Source organism: Cetorhinus maximus, chromosome 18 (genome assembly GCF_964194155.1).
Source record: "Cetorhinus maximus chromosome 18, sCetMax3.hap1.1, whole genome shotgun sequence".
Classification (NCBI taxonomy): domain Eukaryota; kingdom Metazoa; phylum Chordata; class Chondrichthyes; order Lamniformes; family Cetorhinidae; genus Cetorhinus; species Cetorhinus maximus.
Genome location: NC_135896.1, coordinates 42,882,210 through 42,907,237, shown reverse-complemented (window position 1 = coordinate 42,907,237; position 25,028 = coordinate 42,882,210). Strand labels below are relative to the sequence as shown.

Below are 25,028 nucleotides of genomic sequence, written 5' to 3'. Positions count from 1 at the left end.
CACACAAAGTGACTAGTAATTTTTTTTTTATTCGTCATGGGACGTGGGCATCAGTGGCAAGATTAGCATTTGTTTCCCATCCTTATTGCCCTTGAGAGCAGTTAAGAGCCAACCACATTGCCGTGGGTCTGAAATCACATTTAGGCTAGGTCAGGTAAGGATGGCAGATTTCCTTCCCTTAAGGTCTTTAGTGAACTGGATGGGTTTTTACGATAATCGACGATAGTTTCAAGGTTTCAATTACTGAGACTAGCTTTCAATTCCAGATCTTTTTTTGCCAATGGACTTTATGGACCTAATCATGAAAGCTTGCAGACTATAGTTTGGACACTTCCAGACCGACAGTATAGCTCAATGTCTGTTATTGACAAGAATTGTATCTTGACTGGGGTATTTCTGTAGATTGTTAAACTCCAGTTCTTTAATTATCTGTTGACAACCTAAAAGGAAATGATTGGTCCTTTGCTGACTCTCTGTCGGCAGCCGTCAACAGGTAATTAAAGTGTTCCAGCTTAACGATCTAGACAAGCAGCTCTGCATAGATTACATTCTCATCAATTTGACAGATGGTAGCTCGGATTGCAGCCATGACATGACCTCAATGTTGCACCTTTCCTATCCGGTTGGAAAACTGTTCAGCATGAGCCACTCAGAGAATGAAGCTGTACTTGTCTATTGGGATATTTTTGTGACTGAGCTAACTGCCGAAAGAGCAATAGATCATAGAATAGTACAGCACAGAAGGAGGATTTGGCCCATCAAGTTTCCCACTTAGTTAATTAATAATTCTTGTTCGAACCGGAATTTATCATCATTAGATGGCATTGTTGTCTCTTACTTTGTTATACTGATTTTTGCAGTCACTTGATGAGTCCCATTTTGTGTCTGAAATGTGTCAAAGTTGTCTAGCTGACCAAGAAAGATGTTAACCCATGTTAGATTATATGCTCAAATCTTGGAGCATGGTTTTGGTTCACAGATTCTGTTTCAGTGCTGAGTGTACTGCTAACACTAAGCCAAGCTGATAAACCGTATCATCTATTTCTTGTACAGTGAGGCTACAAAACTTCAGTTTCACAGCTGCTCTAACAGAACTCATTTACTGTAATGTTCATTTACCTTGTCTTTGCTTTAATGGCATCACTTTCTTCTCCATTTATCTTGAGAAGTTTCTCTAGTGTTGGGATGTCTTCAAAGGAATGTTTCATCGGTTCAGATGGAAAGGAGTTCTGAAAAACCTTTTCCAAGAGATTCCTTGTATCAGCCTAAAGGAATTAAGATATTTCAGATGCAATATTCCTTGATGTTTCACTTTTCCAAGGTCACAAGATAATTACGGATGAGAAAGCCCATTCAGCCCATCTTATTCGTATGTCAACGTGGCTCATTCAGTTGCACTCTGTGGTAGCACAAGGTTCTGGATTCATGTCCCATTCCAGGACTTGAGCATATAAGTCTAGGCTGACACTCCAGTGCAGCTCTGAGGGAGTGCTGCACTGTCAGAAGTGCCAACTTTTGGATGAGACATTGAACCCAGGCCTCTTCTGCCTGCTCAGGTGGACGTAAAAGATTCCATGACACTATTCCAAAGAAGAGCAGGGGAGTTGTCCTGACCAATATTTATCCCTCAGTCAATCACAAACAACAGATTAACCGGTCAGTATCACATTGCTGTTTGTGGAAGTTTGCTCTGTACAATTGTCTTGTATTAGATCATATCTCAGACACCTTCTTTACAGGCTAAAAAGAAAATCAAGTTTCAACAGCCCTTCTTTACAATTTGGGCATTAGGTATTAGGTAGTAACTTAATGGTTCTTCTCTACATTGCCACCACCACTTGTTTATCTATTGTGTGTGTCAGCTACCAGAACTAGTGTGAATATTCAAGGTGTGCCCTAGTTAGAGCACCAACAGTTTGATCATGAAAGTGGAAGGATAGAGAGAGGTGGTGGAGAGGTAGAGCTGGGCTTCATCAGTGCCCAAGTCAAACCTCCATTTGCTGGGACTACCCTCATCTGGTTCCATTCATGCCTATCTAATTGCAAGCAGAAGAACATCTCTAACTTCTCTAGCTTTGCCTCCAGCACCATTACCCCTGAAATCACTCAAGGATCTATTCTCGACTCTTGCTCATCTATATGTCCATCCTTGGATGTGTGTGCCGACTTCCAGATGCACACTGATGATGCCCAGCTCTCCCTTCCCATCATCTTTCCTGACCCCTCCAACTGACTTTGTGATATTAGCCAGTTTACCTGACATTCAATCCACAATGAGCCACAGAATCTTCCAACTAAGCATTAGGAAGACTTCTCTCCTGTTATTGTCAGGCTGAACCAGATTGTTTTCAACCTCAGTATCCTAATCATACGAACATACAAAATAGGAGCAGAAGTAGGCAATTTGGGCCCTCGAGCCATCTCCACCATTCAATAAGATCGTGGCTGATCTGTCTGTGTTTCGAGTTCTACATGCCCATCTTTCCCCGATAGCCTTTGGTTCCCTTGCCTAACGAGAATCTAACATCATGCTGAACTTCAGACCTATTCTACAGCATTGTTCCTATCTCAGCCAATTTGCTGCTGAAGCCACCATTCACACTGTTGTTGCCTCCAGACTCAACTCTTTCAATTTTCCCTTGAATGACCTTCCATCCTCCACTCCCCTGAAACTTCAACTCTTCTGAAACCGCGATGCTCATATTTTGTCCTTCAACAAGTGTCACTTGGCATTATCCTGGCTTTCACTGGGCTACATTGGTTCCCAGTCCTCCAATTGAAAATTCTCCTTTGCCTGGATGCCTCCCTCTCCACCTCTAAGACCCTCTTTAAAACCCATTTCTTTCACCAAGGTTTTAGTCACCTCTCCTAAAATGTCCATTTTTGGCTCAGCCACTGAAGTGCCTTGAATCATTTTTCTACATTCGTGGTGCTATAAACAAGAACAATTTGCATTTATTTTAACATAGTTACATGTCCCACATCACTTCACAGGAGCATTATCAAATCAAATTTGACAATATAAATATGAATTGCTGTGTTTATCATATTTTGAGGTTTCTATCCATGTTTCCATTGAAAAGATTTGGATATGATGAATGTTCAATGTGTGGATTTTCAATTGAAGGGAGGTTAAAAGGGAAAGGGGCTCATTGGACCAATTCCTGGATAAGGGAATTGTCCTAGGAGGAGGGATTGAGTAAATGAGGCATTTATTCTTTACAGTTTAGAAGAATGATAGGTGATCTCATTGAAACATATGAAATTGATAAGGGGCTTGTGAGGGTAGATGCCAGGAGAATGTTTCCCTTGGCTGGGACTCCAGAACTAGGGGTCACAGTCTCAGAATAAGGAATCAGCCATTTAGGACTGAGATGAGGAGAAATATTTTCACTCAGAGGTTGTGAATCTTTGGAGCTCTCTATTGCTGAGAGCTGTGGATGCTCAGTCATTGAATATATTCAAGTCAGAGATTGATAGAGTTTTGAATACTAAGGAAATCAAGGGAAATGAGTATAATACTGAAAGGTGCAGCTGTGGGAGAAGATCAGCTTTAATCTTATTGAATGGGGGACTGACTCTAGGAGCCAAATGGCTTATGTCCAAGGTTAGAATTTTCCTCAGATACATGCCCCAGTTGTTGGATTGATGAGGTGATTGATGCGGTATTAAACCAGGCATTGAAACTTTTAAAAAATTCATTTACGGGATGTGAGTGTCGCTGGCTAGGCCAGCATTTATTACCCATCTCTAATTACCTTGAGAAGGTGTTGGTGAATTGCCTTCTTGAACTGCTGCATTCCATGTGATGCAGGTACACCCACAGTGCTGTTAGGGAAGGAGTTCCAGGATTTTAACCCAGCGCCAGTGAAGGAACAGCAATATATTTCCAAGTCAGGATGGTGAGTGGCTTGGAGGGGGACTTCCAAGTGCTGGTGTTCACATATATCTGCTGCCCTTGTCCTTCTAGACGATAGCGGTCATGGGTTTCGAAGGTGCTGTGGAAGGAGCCTTGGTGAGTTTCTGCAGTGCATCTTGTAGATGGTACACACTGATTCCACTGTGTGTCGGTGATGGAGGGAGTGAATGTTTGTGGAAGGGGTGCCAATCAAGCAGGCTGCTTTGTCCTGGATGGTGTCAAGCCTCTTGAGTGTTGTGGGAGCTGCACTCATCCTTGCAGGGAGAGTATTCCATCATACTCCTGACTTGTGCCTTGTAGATGGTGGACAGGCCTTGGGGAGTCAGGAGGTGAGTTACTCGCCAAAGATCTAGCCTCTGATCTGCTCCTGTAGCCACACTATTTATATGGCTAGTCCAGTTCAGTTTCTTGTCAATGGTAATCCCCAAAATGTTGATAGTGGGTGATTCGGCGATGGTAATGCCATTGAATGTCAAGGGGTGATGGTTAGATTCTCTCTTGTTGGAGATGGTCCATTCCCTGACACTTGTGTGGCGCAAATGTTACTTGCCACTTGTCAGCCCAAGCCTGGATATTGTCCAGGTCTTGCTGCATTTGTACATAGACAGCTTCAGCATCTGCAGAGTCGTGAATGGTGCTGAACATTGTACAATCATCAATGAACATCCCCAGTTCTGACCTTATGATAGAAGGAGGGTCATTGATGAAGGAGCTGAAGATTGTTGGGCCTAGGATACTACCCTGCAGTGATATCCTGGAACTGAGATGATTGACCTCCAACAACCACAGCCATCTTCCTTTGTGCTAGGTATGCCTCCAACCAGTGGAGAGTTTTTCCCCTGATTCTCATTGACTCCAGTTTTATTTGGGCTCCTTGAAGCCACACTTGGTCAAATGTTGTCTTGATGTCAAGGGCAGTCACTTTTACCTCACCTCTGGAGTTCAGCTCTTTTGTCCATGTTTGAACCAAGGCTGTAGTGAGATCAGAAGCTGAGTGACCCTGGCAGAACCCAAACTGGGCATCAGTGAGTAGGTCATTTCTATGTTAGTGCCGCTTGATAGCACTGTCAATGATCCCTTCCATCACTTTACTGATGATGGAGAGTAGACTGATGGGGCGGTAATTGGCCAGGTTGGATTTGTCCTGCATTTTATGTACAGGACATACCTGGGCAATTTTCCACATCGCCCGGGTAGATGCCAGTGTTGTAGTTGTACTGGAACAGCTTGGTTAGGAGCGCGGCAAGTTCTGGAGCACAAGTCTTCAGAACTATTGCCAAAATGTTGTCAGGGCCCATAGCCTTTGCAGTATCCAGTGCTTTCAGCCATTTCTTGATATCACGTGGAGTGTATTGAATTGGCTGAAGATTGGCACGTGATGCTGGGGACCTTCGGTGGAGGCCGAGATGGATCAACTACTCAGCACTTCTGGCTGAAGATTGTTGTGAATGCTTCAGCCTTATTTTTTTGCACTGATGTGCTGGGCTCCTCCATCATTGGGGATGGGAATATTTGTGGAGGCTCCTCCTCCAGTGAGTTGTTTAATTGTCCACCACCATTCGCGACTGGATGAGGCAGGACTGCAGAGCTTCGACCTGATCCATTGGTTGTGGAATCGCTTAGCTCTGTCTATCACTTGCTGCATATGCTGTTTGGCACGCAGGTAGTCCTGTGTTGTAGCTTCACCCGGTTGACACCTCATGTTTAGGAATGCTGGTGCCGCTCCTGGCATGCCCTCCTGCACTCTTCATTGAACCAGAGTTGACTCCTGGCTTGGTAGTAATGGTAGAGTGGGGGATATGCTGGGCAATGAGGTTACAGATTGTGGTTGAGTACAGTTCTGATGCTGCTGTATTGTACTCAACCACATCACCATCATAGACAATAGGCAAGCCATTACCCAATCTCAGGTGCTTTTAACTGGACAGCTCTAGCAAAGAGCTGCCAAAAGCAAGATGACCCAAATGGCCTCCTTCTGTGCTGCATGATTTTAATCTCTTATTCATTGACAAAGTAATGGGATAAGTTATCAACAATGCTATCAAGTGGCAGTTACTCAGCAATGCCCAGTACTGGTTTTGTAAAGGCCACGCTGCACTACAACATTGATCCAAACTTGCACATAATACTGAATTCCAGAGGTGAGGCGAGTGACCGCCCTTGACATCAAGGCAGCATTAGATAGAGTGTAGCCACAACCTCAGTATAACTGAAGTCAGTGGGGGTCAAAGGGAAAATGTTCCAGTAGCTGGATTCATATTTGGCACAAAAGATGACGATTGCAGTTCTTAAAGGTTAATCATCTCAGCCCTGGATATTGCTGCAAGATTTCTTCAGGCCAAACTATCTTCAATTGCTTCAATGACCATCCTCCTGCATAAGGTCAGAAGTGGGCATGTTTACTAATGATCGTAGAGTTCTCAATTCCATCTGAATTTATCAAATAATGAGGCAGTTCATCCCTGCATGCAGCAAGACCTGGACAACATCCAGGTTTGGGGTGTTAAGTGGCAAGTGACATCTATGCCACATAAGTGCTAGGCAATGACTATCTCCATCACCTACAAGGCACATGTTTGGAGTATGATGGGATGCTCTCTACTTGTCTGACTGGGTACAGCTGCAACACAAGAAGCTCAACACTATCACAACAAAGCTCTCTGCTCAATTGACACCCCATCGACGAGCTTAAACATCCACCCCTCCTTTACCCTCATACTGTGGCTGCAGTATACAACCTACAATTGCGCATAGATCACCGTCCCTTCATTATCACCGGGTCCAAACCCTGGAACTCTACTTAACAGGATTGTCTGAGTAACTGCATAACATTGACCTTAGTGGTTCATTAGGGTGGTCCACCATCAACACCTTTTCAAAAGGCAAATGCTGGCCTTGTCTGCAACACCCATTCCAGAAAAGTAATTTAAAAATTAGATTCTGAATATTAAATTCAGTTCCACCTTTGCCACAACATCCTGCAGCTCTGGCATTTGATTTCTGTTGCTTCTCGTGTTCACATATATACATCTTATTGTAGATTTGTCTTGTTTCACATTGGCAGCTGCTTTTTAAATTAATTTTAGGTTCATGCACTCAGGGCTCAGGGTTTCTTTACCTCCCTACCTTAATTGCTTTCCTCCCTGCCCTCACCTCTACCTCTGTAGTTTAAATGATTCTCAAGTCCTGTCTCAATTTTACTTGCGAATCTCTTTCCCCACCCCTCCCAGCACCCTCCCACCCCCCTGCATTGGTTTAATTGCATCCCACATCTCCTGTACCAGTCACACAATAGGGGGTCTGGGGGTATTGTCTGGTTGCAGCCCTCGCATTCAACAGCAGAATTATTCCTTATTGTCAAAGTTGTCAATACTGATGAATGGCTATTTATCCAATCTCAATTGTGAAAAATGTAGTCATATCCAATTGTGTTTCTGTAGAGTTTTAGATCATATTTATGGGTATGTTTTTTGGAGAAAGCAGTCAACATTTCAGTTTTGTAGCCAGATGGTATTTAAGTTCTATGTCAACCGGGGTTCAAAATACATAGGGGCGATAAGCGGATTGGCCCTCGAAACTTCACAAATAGCCTGCGAAAAATCAATGACTTGGGCGAGAAGTTCAAAATATCCAAAGAAAGGTCGCCCTCATACATACACTATAACCTCAGTGCGGAACTCCGAAATCCGGAAACACCAGTTTTTTTTTTAAGCCGACCCACAATTCTCAGACTCGCCACTTGTGGCGCTGCAACAATCCCTGGGCCATTTAATCGATGCCGGGCAGATGAGATTGGCTGCTTCAAACTTTGCTGTATCTCTGCTGCTTGCGCTTTGTATCCAATCCAATGTGTCCAGTGCTGGACCCTCACCGGGAATCTGTCCACTCTCACAACCCTACGGCCGTACTGTAGCGCTGCTTCTGCATCCTTATGCTGTGCCCTGCCCTCTCCCAAATTCTGGGCTGTTTGTTGTTGCTTGTGTTATTTTCATTTCAATGCGAGCTGCTGATGGGAGGAAAGTACTGATCTGTAAATAAGTCAGGATTTTAGGTATTCTGAACTGCCAGCTACGATTCTGCCAGCCGACCAGCGCTCTCGGTTTCACTCTGCCTGTTTTCCCACCTGCTTTTGATGTACCCCTATTAAAATTTTTAAAAAATGCTCCCCCCACCCCCCGGCCAAACCCCACAGCAAACAGCCGACTGCGATCAAAGATATTTACAGATCACTACTTTCCCGGCAATCCTGAAGAATGAGAGGAAACCCTGCACACAAACACATACATATTTAAAACGGCGAGGAGTGCACTCGCTCACCACTTGCACTGTCACGCCGGTGGGGAGGAGCAAGCAGCGATTTGATTGATGTCTGACATTAATTTCATCTTCTGTAACCTCTCCAAGGACCCGGCAACAAACCGGGAGAGAGAGAGAGAGAGCCAACAGCAACCCACAATGAAATGAAAATAACACGAGCAACAAACAGCTTAGACCTGGGCAGGGAGAGCGCAGGGCAATGCGTAAAAATGCGTGTGTCTGTGCTAAAACGGGGTCACATTTATTACTGAAAATGAAAAAGGAACCTCAGAAAAACAAAAAAAAAAGCCCCAAATCAAAAGGTAGCTCTCCACAAAATTAAGCTAGGCAAACAGCCCTCGAAAAACAAATTATTTTCACCCCTGCTGTCAACCAATGCAAACTTTCAGGTGATAGTCTGTTCTACAGTGCAAGAAGATAATTTATGTCTAGAGATTATGTTCAGAGGGAAAATAAATAGTGCCTTATGCACATAAAACACTTCTGTTCACAGCTCAAGTCTTGTCCTGGTAACAGTGTATAACAGCGCAAAGGGGAGAATCCAATAGCTAGTTCAGAGCGAAGGTATTACTATCCTTGGATACTTGTATCATTGACCTAGATACAGGGCAGGTTAGGCAAGCTCCCAATAATAGGGAATATGATATCTCCTTCTGGGTGCGGCTTTTGACGACAAAATATCTAGCCATAAAGCTCAAAAGTGTGACACTGTTCAAAACAAAATGAAAACTTTCAACTTTTGTAAATCACTGATCTTTTGCATGTTAATTATTTTCTGCAAACTGCTATGGAAAGAATATTTAGAAGAATCAAACAAAGTTAAAGATGTCACACAAGAGTCCTGTATTTTATGGAAAAATGGTAAGTACTGTGTTTTTAATTAAAGGTTTCCTTGCACATTATATTAATAATTGTAGTGTAGTTATTCCTTAAATATATACCAATACCCATACTTTTCTACATTCTAGTACAAACTGGTATTTACTTTAGTGACAGTCACAATACTGTAGGCCTTCAGGCCAAAATGACAGTCTTATCTTTATTACCCTCCAAACTTTAACCTAATAGCTGAGCAATGCTGCCAAAAATATCTTACAACATCATCAGTAGCCAACTTCAATTGAACCTTAGCAATAAGTACATTTCCTCAATATAAATGCTGACAGATTTACAAGGGAGAGGTTTCTTTGTTCCTACAATTTATGAAGTTTAGAAAACTTTTAATGTTGGGGATATTTTATTTATAAAGTCATCACTGTTGATCACACCAGACGCACTTCCTGATAACCTTCTGTGTAATTATCAAGTCAAATGCCTCCGGAAGGATGATAGTTTGTCACTCTGTTTGCCTGACGTGGGAGGTCAGCTTTATTTATTTGAACCCGGTTATAAGTGACATCTGTATTTTGTCCTGGGAATACATGAGATTTTAACTCAATTAACCCAGCTATCATAGCTGGAATAGGTTCAACATAGCATCTAAAGCAGGAAGGTTGATTGACAGCCTCATGTTCAAGTATATTTTGAGCAAATCTCTCAACTCAATTCTTCTTTCACAGCTTGTGGTGGTGGTAAGTCTCATGGAGTATTGTGGGTCGTTATAAATCCTCACTCAGAAGAGTTACAGCATGAAGACTAATCCAAGTATTGCACCTTTTGTCATTTTTGTGTTAAAGAAGGAGGTTGAGCTCTAGAAAAATAGTGCAAGTTGCTGCATTGTTCCAAGTTGCTGTATTATTAACAAACCAATCCCTTTAGTTTATGACCATAACCAGAATTTAACCATTTATCCTTCCACTATCTGAAGTCCAGGGGATCATGAGATAAAAATATTAATAAAGTTACTATTCAATCCCTGGATAATAATACAGCACTGTACTGTATATTTAAGGTCAAACTTTAATTTGTTAGGAGTGAAATTTCACACAAAGCTGAGCAAGAGAGAAATATCTGGTTAAAGCTTGAAAACTATGGTGGCAGCAATCTTGAATTAAGAGTATAACCCAGAGGGCAAAAATAGACTCATTTTTTTTTACATTTCAAAAATGTGCAGAGACGATGGGCCGAATGACCTCCTTCTACACCGTAACAATTCTGTGAGTCTGTGATTTTAGCAGGAGTATTCAGCAGAACTTAGAGTATGTATGAGAAAGGTGGATCATAACAGTTAGCTCAAGTACAGATGATAAAACCAAACAAAGAGGCTGTAAAATAACAATGTAGAATTGAGGAGGTGCAAGAAGATAGCATTCAAAAAGAGAAAAGGAATGATAGCTCAAAGTAAAATGACAATGAAAAGACGTAGCATCAGCACACAGAAGCATCACATAAGTATGAGGCAGACATCAGCATGATCATTGACTGAACAATTTGTGACACACCCAGCTCAGGTGAAAAAAGATAGAAGTGAAATGAATCTATGATCTGAAAAAAATTATATCAATGTGTAATTTCAAAATTTAATTCTGGGTATGAATGATTTTAATCTGCATTTGAATTGTCAGCAGGACAGCATATTTGGAACAAGCACAGAAACTGATCCCATCACTCAGTGGGGAAATGTTAACTGTATTTTTGTGACGGGAACCTGAATTCTGTATAGAATATAATATTGTGAAACTGGCGTTTCTGCTAAAAATCTCATCAAAAGGCTTAAAGGTATAAAAGAGCCTAACTAGATATACAAAATATCACCTCTGGAGCTGTGCAACAGCAAATTCAAAAATATATAATTTACTAACACTTCTTCAGGCACATGGATGTCTACCAGAGCGGAACTATTAATTGATTAGCTTAACTAGTTTGAAACTATTAATACCAAATAATGCACAGTACTGAGGTAAAGCCTGCAATCTTGTCCCAAAGAACTTGAGGGACATACAATGGCAACATAGTTTCCTCAGCCTCAGCTGTTGCTAACAAGGTTTAGGCTGTAAGCCAGAAATATTCTGAGGGCAGAAATTCATCTCAGGCGGTGGCGGAAAACGGGCGATATCAAATCGGCTGCCTGGTATACGCAGCACCTAATATCTAATGCCATTGACTGCAATAAAACTAAATATCAGGCCACGTGTATAAGCAGGCAGACAATTCGGTACTGCCCGTTTTGCACCGACATCTAAGATGAATCTCTACCCTCTGGTTTATGACACTTTCTCTCTATTCTTCATCAGATGATAAAAAGTCCACCTGAATTGGTGCTCTTGAAATGGCTCAATCAAATGACCAAGTAAATCTGTCTTCCTCTAGTTGATGAATATGTCTGCCTGGGATTTGAAGTGTTTTTATTTAGCTTTGAGCTAAAGACCCAATTCCAGTCTGATGATTGAGACGAGAGCATCATCTTATCTTTGCCACGGGTAGGGTAGGGATGGAATTGCAGGGGGAGACATCTCATAATGGGAAACAAAAAAGTCAGAAGTTAAATGTGATATGGGCATATATCGCACCACTTTTCGTATGAACAAACAACTCCCAGTGAGGAAAATGGAACAAAATTCTTCAGTTGACTCAAAAGGAGAATGCTTCCAAAGCCTTAGCAAAATGCAGCTAACATATTTGTGAGCAGAATAAAATCACCTCATTTTATATCTCAACACCTGTATCCTCTTAGAGCTTTCCAACCCAGTTTCCTTTTGCATTGATTGCTGGAAAAAGCCCTCCCCCAAATCACTCAACAGCTGCACTTTCAAACTCCAAACAGTATAGCCTTGGCCCTTCATTCACAACAATACATCTGCAGCTGTCAGTTTGCTCAACCACATCCTCACTTGCACCTTTGATACACTTGCTCCCAGTAAAACCATTACTCTCTCCCACTTTGGCCATTACCCCTGATATAGAGCCCAATTTCATTCCTTCAAGACCATGATGCAGACTTGAGCATACCTGGTGCACTACTGATTTATCCACACACCACTCCAGAATCGGTCTGGAAAACAAAGTTGCTTCTTTTCTCCACTACCCACTATTTCCTTAAACCCTGCTTTCTTACTTATTTCTTTCCTATTTATGCTCTCTGGTCATTAAGATTGAAACCTGTCTCTCCCCCTTGTCCAATAAGCCACACATCCCCAAAAGCTGCCTCTTTCTCTAGTCCCAAACCCTAACATTTCTCCCCTATTTTCCTTAATGCTCCCATTCAGTTCACCTTATCCATTAGATCCACCTCTTGCTCCTTTGACCCTATTCCCACTAAAATGCTGACTGACCAGCTTCCCTTCCTGATTTCCCCATGCTAGCTTACATTGTAAATGGCTACATCTGTTCAAGTAGTGACCCTAAATCTTTCAGAACCATTGTGATCATGCTTCTGTAAAAAAAAAACTCATCCTAGACCGCTTCATCCTTCTAAACTAATCATCCCATCTCCAATCTCCTTTTCTCTTAACTTTATTGAATCTCTCAATAGGTGCCACTGCACTGAAATGGCACTAATCAAGGTCACCAATGACATCCCCTATGACTGTGACCATGGCGCATGCTCTCTTCTTCTTGATCCTCCTGCAACCTTTGACAGGGTTGATCACACAATCTTCCAATGCTTTTCCTCCATCGACCAATTCAGTGGAACTGCCCTTGCTTGGTTCTGTGCTTCATTATTCAATCATAACCATAACATTTCTACCAATGGCCTCACTTCCTGCCACCATGCCATTAACTCTGGAATTCTTATGGATCAATCCTTGACCCTTCCTCTTGCTCATCTGTATGTCACCCCTTCCAAAGAATAGGATTAGATTCCACAGGATGACATTCAGCCCCACTTTCCATCATTTCTCTTGAACCCTCCACTGCCTCTGTTGTCAGACATCTAGTTTGGATAAGGTGAATTTCCTCCATTTAAACTTTGAGAAGAGTGAAGCCATTGAATCAGAGCCTGCCAGGAACTCTATATCCTCCCGATATCCCTCTCCCCGACCATTTCAAAGGGTAAGACTGCTTGCAACTTTGGTGTTCTATTTGACCCCAAGCTGTGTTTCCAACCCCAAATCACCTCCAAAAATTTCCTACTAAAATAAAAGCAAAATACCGCAGATGTTGGAAATCTGAAATAAAAGCAGAAAATGCTGGAAAAACTCAGCAGGTCCAGCAGCATCTGTGTATCTGAATGCATGCAGTATACGAAATAAGGTAAATGAGCTTGTGGCGCAGATTGAAATTGGCAGGTATGATGTGGTGGGCATCACAGAGACATGGCTGCAAGGGGATCAGGACTGGGAGCTAAATATCCAAGGATATACATCCTATCGAAAAGATAGGCAGGTTGGCAGAGGGGGTGGGGTTGCTTTGTTAGTAAGAAATGAAATTAAATCCATAGCAAGAAATGACATAGGGTCAGATGATGTAGAATCTGTGTGGGTAGAGTTGAGGAACCGCAAAGGTGAAAAAACCATAATGGGAGTTACGTACAGGCCTCCGAACAGTAGTCAGGACGTGGGGCACAAGATACACCAGGAGATAGAAAAGGCGTGTAAGAAAGGCAAGGTTACAGTGATCATGGGGGATTTCAATATGCAGGTAGACTGGGAAAATCAGGTTGGTAGTGGATCCCAAGAAAAGGAATTTGTGAAATGTCTACGAGATGGCTTTTTGGAGCAGCTTGTGGTGGAGCCCACTAGGGAACAGGCAATTCTAGATTTAGTGATGTGTAATGAGGCAGATTTGATAAGGGAGCTTAAGGTGAAGGAACCCGTAGGAGGAAGTGATCATAATATGATAGAATTTACCCTGCAATTTGAGAGGAAAAAGCTGGAATCAGGTGTAACGGTATTACAGTTGAATAAAGGCAACTACAGAGGCATGAGGGAGGAGCTGGCCAGAATTGACTGGGTGATGAGCCTAGCAGGGAAGACAGTGGAACAGCAATGGCAGGAGTTTCTGGGAGTAATTTGGGAGACACAGCAAAAATTCATCTCTAGGAAGAAGAATCATACTAAAGGAAGGATGAGGCAACCATGGCTGACAAGGGAAGTCAGGGACAGCATAAAAGCTAAATAGAAAGCATACTATGCGACGAAGAGCAGTGGGAAACCAGGGGATTGGGAAGCCTACAAAGACCAACAGAGGACAACTAAAAAAGAAATAAGGAGGGAGAAGATTAAATATGAGGGTAAACTAGCCAGTAATATAAAAGAAGATTGCAAGAGTTTTTTTAGATATATAAAGGGTAAGAGATGGCAAAAGTGGATATTGGGCTGCTGGAAAATGACGCTGGAGAAGTAGTAGTGGGGAACAAAGAAATGGCGGAGGAACTGAATAGGTACTTTGCGTCAGGCTTCACGGTGGAAGACACGAGTAACATCCTCAAAGTTCAAGAGAGTCGGGGGGCAGAGGTGAGTATGGTGGCCATTACCAAGGAGAAGGTGCTAGGAAAATTGAAAGGTCTGAAGGTGGATAAATCATCTGGACCAGATGGATTACACCCCAGAGTTCTGAAGGAGATAGCTGAAGAGATACTGGAGGTGTTAGTGGTGATCTTTCAGGAATCACTGGAGTCAGGGAGGGTCTCAGAGGGCTGGAAAATTGCTAATGTAACTCCCCTGTTTAAGAAGGGAGTGAGGCAAAAGATGGGAAATTACAGGCTGATTAGCCTGACCTCGGTCATTGGTAAGATTTTAGAGTCCATTATTAAGGATGAGATTTCAGAATACTTGGAAGTGCATGGTAAAATAGGGCAAAGTCAGCATGGTTTCATCAAGGGGAGGTCATGCCTGACAAATCTGTTAGAATTCTTTGAGGGGGTAACGAGCAGGTTAGACAAAGGAGAGCCAATGGATGTTATCTACTGAGACTTTCAGAAGGCCTTTGACAAGGTGCCGCACAGGAGGCTGCTCAGTAAGATAAGAGCCCATGGTGTTAGAGGCAAGATACTAGCATGATATAAGATTGGCTGTCTTGCAGGAGGCAGAGAGTGGGGATAAGGGGGTCCTTCTCAGGATGGCGGCCGGTGACTAGTGGAGTTCCGCAAGGGTCAGTGTTGGGACCACAACTTTTCATTTTATATATTAATGATCTAGATGAAGGAACTGAGGGCATCCTGGCTAAGTTTGCAGATGATACAAAGATAGGTGGAGGGACAGGTAGTATTGAGGAGGCGGGGAGGCTGAAGAAGGATTTAGACAGGTTCGGAGAATGGGCAAAGAAGTGGCAGATGGAATACAAATTGGGGAAGTGTGAGGTCATGCACTTTGGTAGGAAGAATAGAGGCACAGACTATTTTCTAAATGGGGAGAGAATTCAGAAATCTGGAGTGCAAAGGGACTTGGGAGTCCTAGTCCAGGATTCTCTTAAGGTTAACTTGCAGGTTGAGTCGGTAGTTAGGAAGGCAAATGCAATGTTGGCATTTATTTCGAGAGGACTAGAATATAAAAGCAGGGATGTGCTGCTGAGGCTTTATAAGGCTCTGGTCAGACCACATTTAGAATACTGTGAGCAATTTTGGGCCCCGTATCTCAGGAAGGATGTGCTGGCCCTGGAGAGGATCCAGAGGAGGTTCACGAGAACGATCCCAGGAATGAAAGGCTTAACATATGAGGAACGCTTGAGGACTCTGGGTCTATACTCGATGGAGTTTAGAAGGATGAGGAGGGATCTGATTGAAACTTACAGAATACTGAAAGGCCTGAATAGAGTGGACGTAGGGAAGATATTTCCATTAGTAGGAGAGACTAGGACCCGAGGGCACAGCCTCAGAGTAAAGGGAAGACCTTTTAGAACAGAGATGAGGAGAAATTCTTTAGACAGAGAATGGTGAATCTATGGAATTCATTGCCACAGAAGGCTGTGGAGGCCAGGTCATTGAGTGTATTTAAGACCGAGATAGATAGGTTCTTGATTGGTAAGGGGATCAAAGGTTACGGGGAGAAGGCAGGAGAATGGGGTTGACAAACTTATCAGCCATGATTGAATGGCGGAGCAGACTCGATGGGCCAAATGGCCTAATTTCTGCTTCTATGTCTTATGGTCTTATGGTCTCATGGAGATAGAAACAGAGTTAACTCTTTCTGTTTTATTCCAAAAGTTGCCCGCCTGTTGCCAAAATCTTTAAACATGCCTTTATCTTCTGAATTAACTATCGCAATGCTATCCTGGCCTGCCTTCCACCCTCCAACTTCCATAAACAGCCCATCCTAAAGTTTGATACTCATATCCAATCCTAGTTTATGTAAATTAGAAACAATAGGAGCCCCAAACTGAAATTGTTCTCCTCTCACCAGCGTTTTTGCAAACTAGGGAGGAGGTGTAGATCGGTGCTCAAGGTGGGAAATCTCCCCCACTTTGGAGCAATATACTGCTGGGGTGGTTTGCACTCTTGGTATCGACTTGATTTCACCTTTCACAAACTCCCGTATGCGGAAGCCTGCTCCTCATCATTTTTCCATGTTTTCTATTCTTACCTGCCCTTTAGCTACTCACACACAATTCTGAGGAAGGATTCAGTACTCGGAAGGTGCCTGACCTGTTGAGCAATCCAGCATTTCCGGTTTTTGTTTCACTTCCACTCATTTAACCAATCTTTCTAAATACAGGTTTTACCATGGCTAGTCTGTGGGCCCAGAATGTGCTAAACTCCTAAATGGCACTTGCTCAGCAATGATAAAAGACTGACTAGCCTAAAAAAAGCCACTTAGGTGACAAGAAACAATGCAGTGCCCATTTTTGGCAATATTGCAGCAAAGTCATCAGAAAAACAAGATCTCAGCTGTATAAGATATCATTTAACAGATATGAATTTGTAATTTAACTTCCTTTTTCCAGATAAACTAGACATCACAGCCTTGCAACTCACTTCATGATTTTTTTCCTTCAGCATGTTACAAAAACTCAAGTAGGAGTTTCACCATCAGCATCTTCTTTCATTACCAGTTATATAATTCTTTGAAATCCTCGTTGTTTTGTTTGCTTCAACAGATTTTTTTAACCAAAAAATGGCGAGCATAGATGATATCAGCTCTGGCTGAAAGATTTTTGGGGGCAGGTCATGTGAGGAAGCAAAATGAAAGGTTAAAGTCGAGTTGCTCCTCAGCTTATCATTCTACCACTAATCAAAGCAACATTTTGCATATATGTTGGAAACTTGAAAAAAGAACAAAAATGCACATAACATTCAATCAGGCTATTTTCCTTTCTTTACAAATTTTGCCTGACTTGCTGAGTGTTTCCAAACATTTTCTATGTTTACTTTCTACCAGTAATTAATTCCACATTCCAAAGGTTAAATCAGCAACTCTCCCAAGCAATTATCTTAATGATCATTTGTTTACAAAATAACTTGTAATACTAACCTTCAGAGCTGAACTTGCAGAGACAATCTCTTGGTTTTCTGAAAATGGAGAGCTCGTAGGGCACAATGCTCCAGTTGCACCAAAGTCTGAAAATTCAGTTTCACTACAGTCAATCTGAAGTGTGTCATTAACTAACTGGCCATTACTTTCAAATGTTGTCCAATTCACTGCAGAATCAATGAAACTGTCATCAACAAAAGCTGCAGATTGGCCTGGATTGTGGCCTCTAAGTAGTTCTCCTTCAGCATTCCCAGAAAAGTTTAATTTTAACATGTTGAACTTTGGAGCACAAGCATCGATAATTGAAACAGAGGCTTTCAATTCATTGTCACATTTGCCATTTGTGGATTTATGGCGTTGGATTGGAAAGTGATTATTCATGAAGCTGCCATTAAGACTTTTGGAGCTTTTTTGCTGGAAACTCTTCTCAGCAAAATCATCCTTTTCCCTCAAAGACAATTCATGAAATGTACCACAAAACTGAGATGCTTTACCATAACCTGCAAAGTCACTCCATAACTCATTGCTTTCTTCGTTTTTTGACGCAAACAATGTTTTGTTTGTTGAAACATTAAGTTGTATATCCTCTCTCACACCCACTAACTCAGCTCCATTTAAGATATGCTTCATGTTGCTAACAGGATCCTCCATGTAGCCTGCTAAGCTGGCATTAATTGAATCACTGGGATCTAATGCTTCTAAATTGAAAGATCTATGAGTTTCCAGTACAGTTGTCTCTCTTTGGATTTTGTCAATTTCACCAGGATCTTGTTCCTCCATAGAATTCTGGTTCATAGATGGATTTCTGACATCTAATCCACAATCATCCAAAGGAATAGAAATTTCCACATTTCCATTCATGCCGTTCAGTTTCATGAAGCATTCTGCCATGTTCTGGGGAAAGTTATTAGCATTTACATTTTCTTCATCCTGTTGCAAATGTACTGCTGGTGATCTTTCTTGATAATCTGCAACACCAGTTACCATGTTGATAGCACATGGTTGACGACAGTGCTACCATGGAATTATACAAAGATAATTCAGAAATAACTCTCAAGGGACTGATTGGTTATGAAGTTAAAATGGAAAATTACTTCCATTACTCTATTCTGTTTCTAGCTTTCGTGTAACTCAATACACTTAACATCTCAGTTTAAAGTTACTAATGAAACAGCTTAAAAGAGGAAATAGGTCAGTCTTTGTTAACTGAACTGTGTTGCAGTTTACAAGCTTTTGTGTTAATTCAACATATTTGTATTAATTTGCAAACTACATTTGCAATATTTGAATGCACAATTTTATTTTGCAGTTTATGGTTTTATAAATTAGGTTGTATTCCCATCACGGCTAGTGTTGTTTTCATATGACCTTCAGCATTTGTGCCAATTGTCTCCTTCAGTCTGTAAAAAGAAATGAAAAATAACAAAGTGAAACATTCTTTGCATATTTGTCAGATCAGGCATGGTATTATGGAAGTACACAAAAGGCTTTTATACCCAGACCAACATCAATTCTGGCTTATTAGACACACTTACAGCGGTTCAAGAAGGTAGCTCTCCACAACTTTCTCAAGGGCAATAAGGGAAGGGCAATAAACATTGGCTTATAAAAGACCATATCTCAAAAATTAATGTAAAGAAAGGTTTAGAAAACTGGATTTGCATAAAGACTTTGCATTTTGCAAGCAAGTAAACACAAGTTTGCTCCTCCTTTCCTGTTTAAGTTTCATCACCAAGAGATGATGAAACAGGCTGTGGTATAACGATAAGACATATCAAAGTCAAGCCCAATCATCCTCAATGGCTGTCCATGACAATTTCCAGCAGGGATCCTTGTGCAACAAAATAGGAATTCAAACTTGGGATGATTTCCCTAGCTTGGGGTACTGAGATCATTTGTAATAGCCCCACTATTAGTGTGAAAGAGTTACCAGTGATTTAACCTAAAGCATTTTGTGGGGAAGTGATGGTGTAGTGGTATTGTTGCTAGACTAGTAATCTGGGGACCTAGGTTCAAATCCTACCACAGAAGGTAGGAAATTTGGAATTAAAAGTCTAGTGATAACCGTGAAGCCATTGTCAATTGTTGTTAAAAAAAAATCTGGTTCACTAATGTCCTTTAGAGGAGGAAATCTGGTCTATGTCCATACCTACATGTGACTCTAGACCCACGGTGATGCCCACATCCCCTAAATGAAAATTCTGATCAGTATGCTCTCTGCTCTACTATTTTAGCATAAAGGAGTGAAAAAGAGAATAAGAAACTGACAGTGGTGGTGTTTGCTCCCAGATGACACTGGGAAGACTCCACACTTTTCTTTAACAATAATGCTGTAGAATCTTTTACATTCAGCGGTACAGGAAAACAAGACCCTGGTTTAACTTCTCACCTGAACAGCAACACCTCTGCAAATGAGACTCATGATCTTCTGACTGGACTAGAGTGCTACAACTGGGTTAAACTGATATTTTAAAAAAAGACTGAATTATTTTTGAATTTGGAAGCAAAAATCTGAATATTTAAAAGTCTATTTGCACAGAGCAAATTAATGTTGTATTTTGTTGAATGGATAGATTTTGAAAAATCTCAAATTTCATTTACCCAATTTTTAATTGGCGCATTTGAGTAGCAGCATTTCTGATCTTAAGATAGCTGTGTCCTAACAGTTATCTTTGGTTGACCACAACAATGATCTCAACATAAAATCAGGAAATGCTGGAAAAACACAGCAGGTCTGGCAGCAACTGTGGAGAGAGAAACAGAGGTGATGTTTCAAGTCTGTTTCTCTCTCCACAGATGCTGCCAGATCTGTTGTGTTTTTTCAGCATTTCCTGTTTTTATTTCAGATTTCCAGAATCCCCAGTATTCTGCTTTTATTTTAATGATTTCAACATTATGCTGACATGTCACCTTTGGGCCCGTGGAATGTTGATGCATGACAAAGGTCATAGCCAGCAACCGTTTTGACTAGTGAATTAAATAAGTGTAGGGTAGCCAGCAACAACTACTCTCGGTGAAATAGGATACCCCTCCTTCAGTGTTCGAACACTGAGCAAAGTTGGCAGAGGAATCTTTCTAGCTGGTCAATATAGTAATTTTACTTCAGTAAAATGTATGGCACACAAGGGTGTTACTCTGATTCAAAATATGCTATGGTCAGTGTATTTTAAGGGAACACATCATTCATTACTCCCCGAACAACCAGAGGATTCATGAATTCAATGTGAAATACACTGATTACCAAATTTCAAAGCAGGGAATGAACAGATACAAAAATGTGTGATTGGCAATTACATTGAAATTTTTGAGGATTTGTATTAATTGTGTTTAGTTTGGTTATCAGACAAGAGGGCAATGATTTAATCTTGGCTTAAGTTTACTAAAAAGATTAAGAGGCAAGGCTGGGATTATCCCTGTGAATGTGAACACCAATAGGAAGTTTCTAAAAGATAAATGTAAAAAAGCAGAGGCGACTTTTCCCCCCACCATAAAACAAGCTCACATTAATTAGTTTAATAACTGCAGATCTGTGGAAAATATATCAGGAAATATTGCAGTTCATCTGGTTCATCCCAAAACTTACTACTTTCAATTGCCGACTCTTGTCAAACATCTAAATCTACCATAAAATGTTCAAACTATGTTTCCCAGTCTATATATTCTTTCTCACTGTGTAAGCTAGTTAAATATCAAATAGCCAGTTCACCTTAATTCTAAGTTTGAGCATATAGTTTCTGATTCTGAAATTTGTGACAATCTCAAATATATTGTGGAGATTTTTCAAAGCAGTATTTTTGGAAAATACCTTATTGATACTATGAGACAGTTTCACTAAAGAAAGCTACATAGATGACTAAATGACTAAGTCGACTTTAAAAGATGAAAGAAACTATTGCCATATGAATCGGAAAAACATCTTACAAAAAGCTTCTGGATTGTAATTCACATACTCAACATTCTGGAGATGGCAATGTTTAGAAACTTCAGTTAGACATTTCTAAAACATTTACCTTTGGACAAAGTTTTTCTTCGAAAAGAAATTTAATTTAAAAGCCCTCTTTAGTCACCCCAAATATTTTATATGCCTCCTGCTCATTTCTACCTTAACATAATTTTTGGCTGTTCAGATCTAACCATCCTTTCTCAAGTTAGGGTGGTTTTACTTCCACAAAAAAGTCAAATCTTTATTTTTGTAGGTATTGTATTTACAAAGAGTACTCAAGTCTTAAGAATAAATTTCCAACTTCGAATTGAAGCATAATTAAGAAATAGTTTCTAACAGGCCAAATTAGTTGAAAGTTAATGTGCTGACATTGGAATAATGCATATGTTCTTAATTAAAGAGTAAAGAATCATTCTGCTAGCCTCATCAATAGTCAGTTGTAGTATTCCACTTGGTGAAAACACTGCAGGAGTCATTTATAAGGTAGTATAAAAATCATACTGTTGCCAGCTGGTTAAAGTTTGCCCTTCAGCAGGTTAAGTCCTGGTCACACAAACTTTGATAACGCAGTTTTCTATTGTTTTAACCTCAGTTCTTATATTTTTTGGAATGCAACAGAAACGATTGACAGTGCCATAATCAGAAAACATTTTACAGTTCCCTTTGCACATAAAACATGGTCAAGTCTCCTGTGGTAATAAAAGATCCTTGGTTTCAATCTAGATAGCTTTCACATAAATCCCAGATTTTACTGTTATCCCCCATTTATTGTTATTGATTTATCGCCTTCCACCCGCCCCTCTACCCCACCCCCACCCCCGGCAAATAAGATTGAACAACCTTTCAACCTGTGTCACCACCCCTGACTTGGGAGTGTCTAGATTTAACTTTGTGCATATTTCAGATACATAAAATAGTGTCCCACTTTGTTCACCATTTTCTTGTCTCTCCTAACCCCACCCCCCCCAAACAAATTGTATAGTTCAAATATAACAAAAATTAGATAACAAGCAGCTGTGAGTTTGCAAACATTTTTTGCTGAACTTTTTTTTAACCCTCTTGATTTTTAATTGGCAAGATGCTACATTCAATCCTTCACATACACCTCGTTTAAACTTACTAAAACCTCTCAAATAGCAATGTAGTTTATTTTACTATACAATATTAGTATTACTGTATTTTAAAATCGTAAATTTACAGGAACAGTAATATTGTACTGATATTCACTAATGGCAATAGATATAATACAGGAATTGACTTAAGACCTGTTAGCCCTTGAGGGACTAGGATCGTTATGAATAGCAGCGCAAAAAACAATAAATGAATGCACCCATCAGTCTAAACATGTTGCGCACAATATTAAAATCACTTCACACCCGGAAGTGACAACGCTTATCAATGCAGTTTTCACAATCTGCTGTCAGTTACAATCTGCTGTCATTTTGCAAAGGTTAAAAGAAAACATGTTCCTACTGACATGAGTGGAAATTATGGCAGGTTAACAACACCCTCGTAGGAAAATTCCCCAGAAGACAAGTCTCTCTCCAAATGCTTTCGTGTGCTCTCAGCTTGTCCAATGTATGTTAAGAATTACATTTAAAACGAGCATATACGATCAGTACGTTTCCAGCCAGTACTCTTCCAATTAAAACAGACCCGACAATTCTCACTTATTTGAAGCGAAATGCTCTTAATTTTAGTTTAAATTTGACTTAATTAGGCGCACATCACTCTTGAAAACGTACATTAAAGTGGGGTTAATGATCGACCTCGTTTGCATAAATTCAACCCCGCACTTTTCCGATGTCGTGACTAGTAAAACTTTCCCAACCAGCTTTTTAACCCCAGCACGAATGTTTATAAGTACCCAGAAAGGGAGAGAGATGCAATACAGCGAGAGCTCAGTAACTCCCGCAGCCCCCGCTACAACCAGCAGGACTGGGATCAGTTGCCCTCCGACAACGGGCGGAGCCGGCAGATCCTTCAGCCTGAAAAACTGAACAGAGAAAAAAGAAACCGGGGCCAGAGAACAGGAGAGGGTTTCCCGTCTCAGCCTGAATCCTGACCGCCCCGCCTGCCAGTACCTGTGGCCTGTCAGCTCCGCCGCTCCCCGCTCCTGGGGAACCAGCTATGAGCCCCAGTAAGCAGTCTCAGGTTGAAGAGCAGCCCGCCTCCCGGATTCCACTTCTGGGGATTGTTACACACGTCACCCAGCCCACCTTCCGAGCTCCGAGAAAGCCGGGAGATTCGAGCTCTTCCCTGGGCAGTTCCTGGAGTCTAACACAAGCGATGCAAAGCGTATCCTTTCAGGTCGATGACTTCATATCAGAGCAATTCCCCTCTCTCTCCACAGAGGCTGCCAGACCTGCAAGAGCGCTTCGCGCATTTCCTGTTGCGATGTTTTCTTAGGTTGTGCGTATTGACGCCAAAGTGATGGAGTCACAGGTTTCAGGCAAAAGGTTTGCCTCTCCGCCGACGCTGACTGACTTGCTGAGTATTTCCAGCATTTTCCGATTTGAGTCACATACTCTCATATAATTTTTCCCTCCTTATTTGTCTTTTAGTCATTCTTTGCTGTTCTTTATATTCTGTCCAATCATCTGGCCTTCCACCAATCTTTGCACAATTATATGCTTTTTCTTTAAGTTTGATAATATCTTTAACCTTTCTTGTTAACCAGGGATGGTGTGTCCATCCCTTGGACTTTTTCTTAATTGTTGGAATGTATCTATGCTGAAATATCTCCTTAAACATTAGCCATTGTATCTCTATTGACCTATCCTTTAACCTAATTTTCCAATTTACCTTAGCCAGCTCAGCTTTCATGCCCTCATAATTGCCCTTATTTAAGTTTGAAAACTTAGTCACAGACCCACTCCTCTCTCCATCAAACTTAATGTAAAATTCAATCATATTATGGTTGCTGTTACCTAGCAGCGCCTTCATTAAGAGATCAATAATTACTCCCATTTCATTGCATAATACCAGGTCTAGTATAGCCTGCTCTCTGGTTGGCTCCAGAACATGCTGTTCTAAGAAACTATCTCAAAAACATTCAATGTACTCCTCATCTAGGCTATCTTCACCCATCTAACTTTTCCAGTCTATTTGTAAACTAAAACCTCCCATGATTATCGCCATGCCGTTCTGACAAGCTCCAATTATTTCTTCCCTTATGCTCAACTCTACCATGTGGTTACTGTTAGGGGGCCTGTACACAACTCCCACTAGTGACTCCTTGTCTTTACCATTTGTCACCTCTACCCAAACTGTTTCCACGTCCTGATTTCCTGAACTTAGGTCATCCCTCTCTATTGTGCTAGTACCATCATTAACTAACAAAGCCACCCTTCCATCTTTTCCTCACATCTCATCCTCCCTAAATACCCTGTACTCTTAAATATTCAGGTTCTAATCCATATCCTCCATGCAGCCATGTCTCTGTAATGGCTGTCAAATCGTTATTATTTATTTCTATGTGCACTCTCAGTTCATATGTTTTGTTTCAAATGCTACTGTATTCAGATACAGAGCTTTTAGTTTTACCCTCTTATTCTTTTTA

The 25,028-nt window shown here is 41.1% G+C and overlaps 1 protein-coding gene across 3 annotated transcripts in view; it reads right to left on the bottom strand.

Annotated features, from left to right (window-relative positions):
- The window catches only part of LOC144693110 (uncharacterized), a 58,118-nt gene extending 34,315 nt beyond the window's left edge, over positions 1–23,803 (bottom strand). Inside the window, exons 1-3 of one of the 3 annotated variants that reach the window (XM_078562527.1) lie at positions 23,551–23,803; positions 17,524–18,923; positions 1,120–1,265 (exon numbers count right to left, since the gene is read on the bottom strand). In XM_078562527.1, the coding sequence (XP_078418653.1) occupies positions 1,120–1,265; positions 17,524–18,510 (1,133 nt within the window). In that variant the 5' untranslated portion in view covers positions 18,511–18,923; positions 23,551–23,803. Of the gene's footprint in view, positions 1–1,119; positions 1,266–17,523; positions 18,924–22,939; positions 23,494–23,550 lie in introns of those variants that run through there. The other 2 variants (XM_078562525.1, XM_078562526.1) reach the window with 2 other exon arrangements.
- Between the last annotated feature and the right edge of the window lie 1,225 nt (positions 23,804–25,028).